General features: G+C 61.4%; 1 protein-coding gene across 4 annotated transcripts; it reads right to left on the bottom strand.

Moving 5' to 3' along the window:
* Positions 1-1,998: 1,998 nt before the first annotated feature.
* Positions 1,999-7,682, bottom strand: RAB7B (RAB7B, member RAS oncogene family). 4 transcript variants are annotated; one of them, XM_018922222.3, is made up of 6 exons: positions 7,336-7,682; positions 6,380-6,466; positions 6,150-6,276; positions 5,403-5,618; positions 3,007-3,132; positions 1,999-2,631 (listed from the first exon to the last, which is right to left on the bottom strand). In XM_018922222.3, exons 2-6 carry the CDS (start codon positions 6,430-6,432, stop codon positions 2,551-2,553), a joined length of 603 nt encoding a protein of 200 aa, XP_018777767.2. In that variant the 5' UTR covers positions 6,433-6,466; positions 7,336-7,682; the 3' UTR covers positions 1,999-2,550. The 4 variants fall into 4 exon arrangements, with proteins under 4 accessions (XP_018777767.2, XP_018777768.1, XP_009095533.1 ...); XM_018922223.3 differs by having other exon boundaries at positions 7,321-7,476; XM_009097285.4 differs by having other exon boundaries at positions 6,380-6,441; positions 7,336-7,476.
* Positions 7,683-7,985: the final 303 nt, after the last annotated feature.

The following is a 7,985-nucleotide window of genomic DNA, read 5'->3' as shown; positions in this document are numbered from 1 at the left end:
CAGGGAGCTGTGCCTGCAGCTCAAGGTCTGAGCCCAGCCCTGCCTGCCCTGTGCAGAGCATCCAGCTGGACCCTGAGCCAAGTCTGCAGCTCCCACCCGGCTCCAGCTCCTGCCACTGCAGCCCCCAGAGCAGCCCTGGGCCGTGCCAGAGGTGCCCAGCCCAGGCTCAGGGAGCTCCCCCTCCCCTGTGGGTGTTTGTGTGACCTGCTCAGCCCGGAGTGTCCAAACTGCTGCGAGCCGGGCTAAAACAGATCAGGTTCTTGTTTGCCAGCGCTGGGAGCTGCTGGGGGAAGGGTGTGATGAGAAACAACATCACTGCTGGCACGGACAGTGCCCAACCCTCGTGTGCCAACAGCCCCGGAGGGTGCCAGGCTGGGCTGGGGGATGCTGGGTGTGAGGGGGGCTCCAGGCAGGCACAGGGTGGGGAAAGGGGGTCCAGAACGTGGGGAGGAAACAGTTAACGCCCCTCTCCTCCCAGTAGGAAGGGACAAATCCTCTCCCCGGCCCGGTGCCCAAATAAACAGGCGGAGCATTGCGTAAGGACGGGTGGGAACTGTCCGTTCTCTCCGGACGGGCGCTCCAGCCCCAGCTCCAGCTCCAACCCCAGCTCCAACCCCAGCTCCAACCCCAACTCCAACCCCAGCCCCAGCTCCAGCTCCAGCTCCAACCCCAGCCCCAGTCCCAGCCCCAGCCCCAGCCCCAGCCCCAGCCCCAGCCCCAGCTCCAGCTCCAACCCCAGCTCCAACCCCAGCTCCAACCCCAACTCCAACCCCAGCCCCAGCTCCAGCTCCAGCTCCAACCCCAGCCCCAGTCCCAGCCCCAGCCCCAGCCCCAGCCCCAGCCCCAGCCCCAGCTCCAGCTCCAACCCCAGCTCCAACCCCAGCCCCAGCCCCAGATCCAGATCCAGCCCCAGCTCTATTTCCAGCTCCATTTCCATCTCCAGCCCCATCCCCACCTCCATCCACCTCCATCCCCATCTCCAGCCCCAGCCCCATCTCCAGCTCCATTCCCATTGCCATCCCCAGCCCCAGCTCCAGCCCCAGCCCCATCTCCATCCCCATCCCCATTCCCATCCCCATCCCCATCCCCATCCCCATCCCCATCCCCATCCCCATCCCCATCCCCATCCCCATCCCCATCCCCATCCCCATCTCCATCCCCATCCCCATCCCCATCTCCAGCCCCATCTCCGCAGCCCCCACGCCCCCCGTGCCCAGCCCTCGCTCAGGTTTCTCCCTTGCTGAGCTCAGCTGCCAGCCCCAGCCCTGCCCTGGCACCGATGGCTGCCGTGCCCTTGGGCAGCCCCGGGGAGCTCTGTGGCACCCCTGCACTCAGGGCGGGGGTCTGGAGGGGGATGGCGGGAGGCCGGGAGGTCCCTGGTGACCTCCCTGGGAATCTGAGTCCGTCCACCCCGGCCAGGGGGTGCTGCAGCCCCAGGGCCGCGGGGACAGCGGCCGGAGGGTGCCCGGGATGGATGCAGGAGGGAAGCGGGAGCCGGGCTCCGCTCCCAGCGGGCTCCCTCTGCCGACAGCCGCCCCGGCCAGGCCCCAGCCACCTCTGCACACACACTTCGCACCTCCTCCTCCTCCCCTGGCCCGAAATTTACACTGGAAAATAAAAATAATAAAATAAAATAAAATAAATTTTAAAAAATTAAAATGAAATAAAATATAAAATAAATAAATATAAAATAAATTTAAAAAATTAAAATGAAATAAAATAAAATATAAAATAAAATAACATAAAATAAAATATAAAATAAAATATAAAATAAAATAAAATAAAATAAAATAAAATAAAATAAAATAAAATAAAATAAAATAAAATAAAATAATTAAAATAAAATAAAATAAAACCACAAAACGCCAGACCCAAAATGCGTTCCCCCAGCCCTGAGAAGCTGAACAGACTCAGGGAGGGAAGTCTGGAGCCCCCACCTCACCTTCCTGCTGTGGGACCTGGGGATCCTTTTGCAACACATAAATATAAATAAAAATGAAATATTTAATTTCCATTAAAAAAAAAAAAAAGAGTACCCCTGACAAAGTGCTTTTCTGAGAATCCTCCCCAGTGAGGTGGGAGGGGGAAGGGGTTTGATGGGGGAGATGCATGAGAGGAGGGGAAACTGAGGCACGGAGTGGTTGCCTCCACAGTGGCAGGTCCCTGTGCCAAGGCCACCAGCCCCAGCTGTCCCCTCAGGGCAGCCTGGGAGCCACAGGACCACCAGGCTGTGCACTGGGAAGGGTCACCCGTGGTGCCAAGGTCTCTGCAGAGGCATCGGGAGCCCTGCCCGCACCCCTGGCACCGTCACCGCAGGGGCATCGCCCGCTCGGGGAGGGGACAGGGCCACCACCGTGACACTGAGGTGACTAGGAGAGCAGCTCCAGAGCTGTGGGAAGCAGCAGATCCCGGGATGAGCAGGCAGCCGGCCCTGCTGTGCCCAGCGGTGGCACGGCCAGTCCCCGTGGGCAGCTGGGGTGGGCAGCGGGCACCGAGCCCCGGGCAAGGCTCTGCTGTGGGCATGGCGGGGTGCAGCGGCAGATCCCGGGGTCAGCAGCAGCTCTGCTTGGGCTTGTCGTTGGGAGTGAGCTTGATGGAGTCGGTTAAATAACTCTCAAAAATCCCTTTGTACTGGAAAAGAAGCGGAGAAGGGAAAGGATGAGCGAGCGCAGCTCCCAGCCAGCCTGAGCAGCCCCGCGGTTCAGCCTGACTTGTGACTACCGGTAAAACCCAGGCAAAAGCCACCTAGCGCAGGGCTTGGGGACACCGGTGTCCCCGTGGCACGGCCGCTAGAGGACAGTGCTGGCTCGCTGTGGGCTCCCATCACTGCGGGAAAGCACACGGCAATTCCTACTCTATGGATTTAGGATCAAGCACTGCTGCGTTTCTCGTTCCCGGGGCTCTCCCTTGCAGCAGGAGCTGTTCCACACGGGAGGATCTGCCAGACTAATCCCGGTTTTTACCCGAATCCTGCCCCAGCACAGCTCGGAGCTGGAGGGTGCTCACCGTGCTCAGAGCCTGCTTCGCCAGGGTCTCGAAAGCCTCGGCCACGTTGATGTTGTTCTTGGCACTGACCTCGAAATATGGGATGTCCTTCTCCTTGCACCAGGCTGAGGCCGTTTCCTTGGGCACCTGAGGGATGGGAGGATGGAGCCACAGCTTAGGGGTGGGACAGGGGACTCTCCTCAGCCATCTGGGCACTGCTGGCTGAGCCACAGCTCAGGAATGGGACAGGGGACCCTCCTCAGCCATCCAGGCACTGCTGGCTGAGCCACAGCTCAGGAATGGGACAGGGGACCCTCCTCAGCCATCCGGGCACTGCTGGCTGAGCCACAGCTCAGGGATGGGACAGGGGACCCTCCTCAGCCATCCAGGCACTGCTGGCTGAGCCACACTCAGGGATGGGACAGGGGACCCTCCTCAGCCATCCGGGCACTGCTGGCTGAGCCACAGCTCAGGGATGGGACAGGGGACACTCCTCAGCCATCCGGGAACTGCTGGCTGAGCCACACTCAGGGATGGGACAGGGGACACTCCTCAGCCATCCGGGAACTGCTGGCTGAGCCACACTCAGGGATGGGACAGGGGGCCCTCCTCACCCATCCAGGCATTGCTGGCTGAGCCACAGCTCAGGGATGGGACAGGGGACACTCCTCAGCCATCCGGGCATTGCTGGCTGAGCCACACTCAGGGATGGGACAGGGGGCCCTCCTCAGCCATCCGGGCATTGCTGGCTGAGCCACACTCAGGGATGGGATAGGGGACCCTCCTCAGCCATCTGGGCACTGCTGGCTGAGCCACAGCTCAGGAATGGGACAGGGGACCCTCCTCAGCCATCCAGGCACTGCTGGCTGAGCCACACTCAGGGATGGGACAGGGGACACTCCTCAGCCATCCGGGAACTGCTGGCTGAGCCACACTCAGGGATGGGATAGGGGACCCTCCTCAGCCATCTGGGCACTGCTGGCTGAGCCACAGCTCAGGAATGGGACAGGGGACCCTCCTCAGCCATCCAGGCACTGCTGGCTGAGCCACACTCAGGGATGGGACAGGGGACACTCCTCAGCCATCCGGGAACTGCTGGCTGAGCCACACTCAGGGATGGGATAGGGGACCCTCCTCAGCCATCTGGGCACTGCTGGCTGAGCCACAGCTCAGGAATGGGACAGGGGACCCTCCTCAGCCATCCAGGCACTGCTGGCTGAGCCACAGCTCAGGAATGGGACAGGGGACCCTCCTCAGCCATCCAGGCACTGCTGGCTGAGCCACACTCAGGGATGGGACAGGGGACCCTCCTCACCCATCCAGGCATTGCTGGCTGAGCCACAGCTCAGGAATGGGACAGGGGACCCTCCTCAGCCATCCAGGCACTGCTGGCTGAGCCACACTCAGGGATGGGACAGGGGACCCTCCTCAGCCATCCGGGCACTGCTGGCTGAGCCACAGCTCAGGGGTGGGACAGGGGACCCTCCTCAGCCATCCAGGCACTGCTGGCTGAGCCACACTCAGGGATGGGACAGGGGGCCCTCCTCAGCCATCCAGGCATTGCTGGCTGAGCCACAGCTCAGGGATGGGACAGGGGACCCTCCTCAGCCATCCGGGCATTGCTGGCTGAGCCACAATCAGGGATGGGATAGGGGACCCTCCTCAGCCATCCGGGCACTGCTGGCTGAGCCACAGCTCAGGGATGGGACAGGGGACCCTCCTCAGCCATCCAGGCACTGCTGGCTGAGCCACAGCTCAGGGATGGGACAGGGGACCCTCCTCAGCCATCCAGGCACTGCTGGCTGAGCCACACTCAGGGATGGGATAGGGGACCCTCCTCAGCCATCCAGGCACTGCTGGCTGAGCCACACTCAGGGATGGGACAGGGGACACTCCTCAGCCATCCGGGAACTGCTGGCTGAGCCACACTCAGGGATGGGACAGGGGGCCCTCCTCACCCATCCAGGCATTGCTGGCTGAGCCACAGCTCAGGGATGGGACAGGGGACCCTCCTCAGCCATCCAGGCACTGCTGGGTGAGGGGGGTGCTGGCAGTGCCTGAGGATGTCATTCCTGCTGCCTCTGGTGGGGACAGTCTGTGCCCCAAAGAGAAGCAGGAGGATGTTGCTCATCCCCTCCCAGAGTGCTGGGGGAGGTGGCAGCTCCTTGCCTGGAGCTCTGGTTTGTGTGAGGGTAGGGAAAAGGCTGGTGAAGGATCAGCCCTCAAAGCCATTAGGACCCTACAGCATCCCAGTCATGGAATTGTTTAGGTTGGAGAAGACCTTTCAGATCATCAAGTCCAGCCATTAACCCAGCACTAAACCATGTCCCCAAGTGCCACACCTGTACAACTTTTAAATCCCTCCAGGGGTGGTGACCCCGCCACTGCTGATCCTGCTGTCCCTCCTCCACCCTTACCTGCCGGTCACTGAGGTCTATCTTGTTCCCCAGCACCACCATGGGGAAATCCTGCTCCCTGGGAATGACCTTCTCCAGGAAATCATCTCTCCAGTTGTCCAGGGCCTCAAAGGACTCCCTGTCTGTCACGTCGAAGGCCAGCATGCAGCCGTCTGAGCCTTTGTAGAAGGTCGACACCATGGACCGGAACCGCTCCTGTCCCCCGGTGTCCCAGATCTGGGGCAGAGGAGGACACATGACAGGAGCAGCGTGGGTGCTGCAGCCCAGAGGAGCAGCTTCAGGGGGTGCTGAGCCCTCAGAATTCCTGTGGGATTCCAGTGAAGTTCATGGATGCTGAAATTTGGGTTGAAAATCGGGCTCTGAAAATCAGCTTGAAAATCAGGCTCTGAAAATCAGCTCTGAAATTTGGGCTCTGAAATTTGGGCTCTGAAAATTGGGGTCTGAAATTTTGGCTCTGAAAATCGACTCTGAAAATCAGCTTGAAAATCAGGCTCTGAAAATTGGCTCTGAAGTTTGGGCTCTGAAAATCGGGCTCTAAAAATCAGCTCTGAAAATCAGCTTGAAAATTGGCTCTGAAAATCAGGCTCTGAAATTTGGGCTCTGAAAATCAGGCTCTAAAATCAGCTCAGAAAATTTGGCTCTGTGCCTCATGACCGTGGTGGCATTTGGGCCCAGCAGGCCAGGCTGGGACACACACAGCTGGGATGGGGGTGGGCACCACGGGCAGTGCCACCTCACCCCGCTCACCTGCAGCTTCAGGGGGGTGCTGTCCACGGCCAGGACCTTGGTGAGGATGCTGGCGCCCAGCGTGGTGCGGTAATCCTCGTAGAAGGTCTTGTGCACGTACTGGTGCAGCAGAGAGGTCTTGCCCACGCTGGTGACAAGAAAAGGGGCACTGGTGAGGCTTTGCCCGGCTCAGGGTGGCCAGGGGACACCCAGCACACGCAGGGGGCTTCCCTCCCTCGCCAGCTCCTTACCCCAGAGCTCCGATGATGATGATCTTCAGATCCACCTTCTTGCTGGCATCCATGGACAGGCCCTGGGGGCGAGAGAGGCTCACGGGGCTGCGGGGATGGCACCTGGGTGAGCCCTGGGGTCCTGTCCCTGCTGCCACCCCGGGATGTCGCTGTGCCCTCACCGTGCCGGCATCATGCCCGTGCCGTGCCAGCACTCGTGTCCCAGGCATGGTGGGTACAGAAAGGTCCCCGTGCCAAGCCCGGCCCACGTCCCCGCCCGCTCCCGAGGAGCCGCAGCACGCTCAGACTCGCCCGTTCATCACCATTCAAAGTGCTGGGAGCCACTTCCCTGCTTCTCCCACCCCCTCTCCAGCGCAGTCCCTCCCCCTAGGCCTGGCACGCAAGCCTGGGGTCCTGCTGAAAATTAAATTTATTGAAGAAGACCCCCGCCAGAAGGAATTCCTTGGTGCCTCAAACACAGCCCAGGGAGCATCCCCGCCCAGGAGCACCCTGTAATGTCCCCCAGGATGTGTCCCCATTATGTCCCAGTGTCCTCAAATGCTCTGAGCCTGGCCAGGACCCCTGAAACCCCCTCCTCAGGTGGCACCAACATCCCCCAGCAGCCGCAGCAGCCCCATCCCCACGGCAGCGTCCGACAAGGCACGGGTGGAAACGCTGGCAGGCTCATCCCTGCATTTTTCCCAGATGCGCTGGCCAGCCCTGCGCCATTCCCCCTGGAATACCAGCGGGGAGCCCCGGCTGTGGGCTCCATCCCCCCTGCCCCCTCTGCCCCCCGTGCCCAGCTGCGGGCAGCATCCTTGGGCACCGGCACAGCCTCGTGTCTCAGCACACACAAACTTCCCGTTCTTCCGCCGGCTTTTTGGAGGCTAGATGTTTCGAAACTCAAAATGGAGTTTCCCCTCGCTGCTGCTCGGCTGGTCTGGGCTGCCCCCAGGACTCACCTGCGGAGCACTCACCTGCCGGGCAGCCGCGGCTCCCGGCTCAGCTGCAGCCGGGCCGGGGAGGGGAGAGGCGAGAGAGGAGGATCCGGGAAGGGGCGGCCGATCCCGGGGAAGGCGGCTGCGGGGCCCCGCTCCGTGACATCAGCAGAAAGGGGCCGAGATGCCGGCGGGGCTGGAGGAGCCGCGGGCGGGCGCTGGGATATCCATGGATTTGCCCTCGATTCCCGGCTCTGCCCAGTGTCCCCGGCTCGGGCTCCGATGGGGAAGGAGAACAAGGTTCTGGAGTTTGGGATGGACTTTTGGACTCTCCTCTGGCTCAGAATCCCCTCGGTTCCTTTCTGCCACCGCCCCGGAACCCTTGATCTGCGTCCCCGCTGGGGAATTGTTGAGGGATGAGGACAAAAGCCGGGCGGGGCTGTGGCAGCATCCCGGACTTTGCTCCGATATCGTGGGATAGGATAAGCGGATTTGGGAGCTGGGCACGGGTGAGGAGGGGATGGGATCCCTCTGAGGAGCTCTGTGTGGCTTCTTTTCCAGGCAGGAGAGGGACAGGGTGGAGATCACGAGCATTTCCAGCCCCTCGGTGTCACATCCCCGCAGCCCCCAGCCCGCAGGGGTCCCACCCAGCACCCACAGGCAGCACAGGCACCCCAAAAAGAGGGAAC

This window comes from Serinus canaria, chromosome 26, assembly GCF_022539315.1.
Source record: "Serinus canaria isolate serCan28SL12 chromosome 26, serCan2020, whole genome shotgun sequence".
Taxonomy (NCBI): domain Eukaryota; kingdom Metazoa; phylum Chordata; class Aves; order Passeriformes; family Fringillidae; genus Serinus; species Serinus canaria.
The sequence above is the reverse complement of the archived record's forward strand: the minus strand, read 5'-3'. Positions and strand labels throughout refer to the sequence as shown.

Excerpts from the sequence above, each read along its gene's own strand:
- RAB7B (XM_018922222.3), bottom strand. The coding sequence starts at position 6,432 with ATGGATGCCAGCAAGAAGGTGGATCTGAAGATCATCATCATCGGAGCT. Across the intron at positions 6,277-6,379 it reads ATCATCATCGGAGCTCTGGG|CGTGGGCAAGACCTCTCTGC; the intron begins GTAAGGAGCTGG and ends TCTTGTCACCAG. Across the intron at positions 3,133-5,402 it reads TAGACCTCAGTGACCGGCAG|GTGCCCAAGGAAACGGCCTC; the intron begins GTAAGGGTGGAG and ends CCCATCCCTCAG.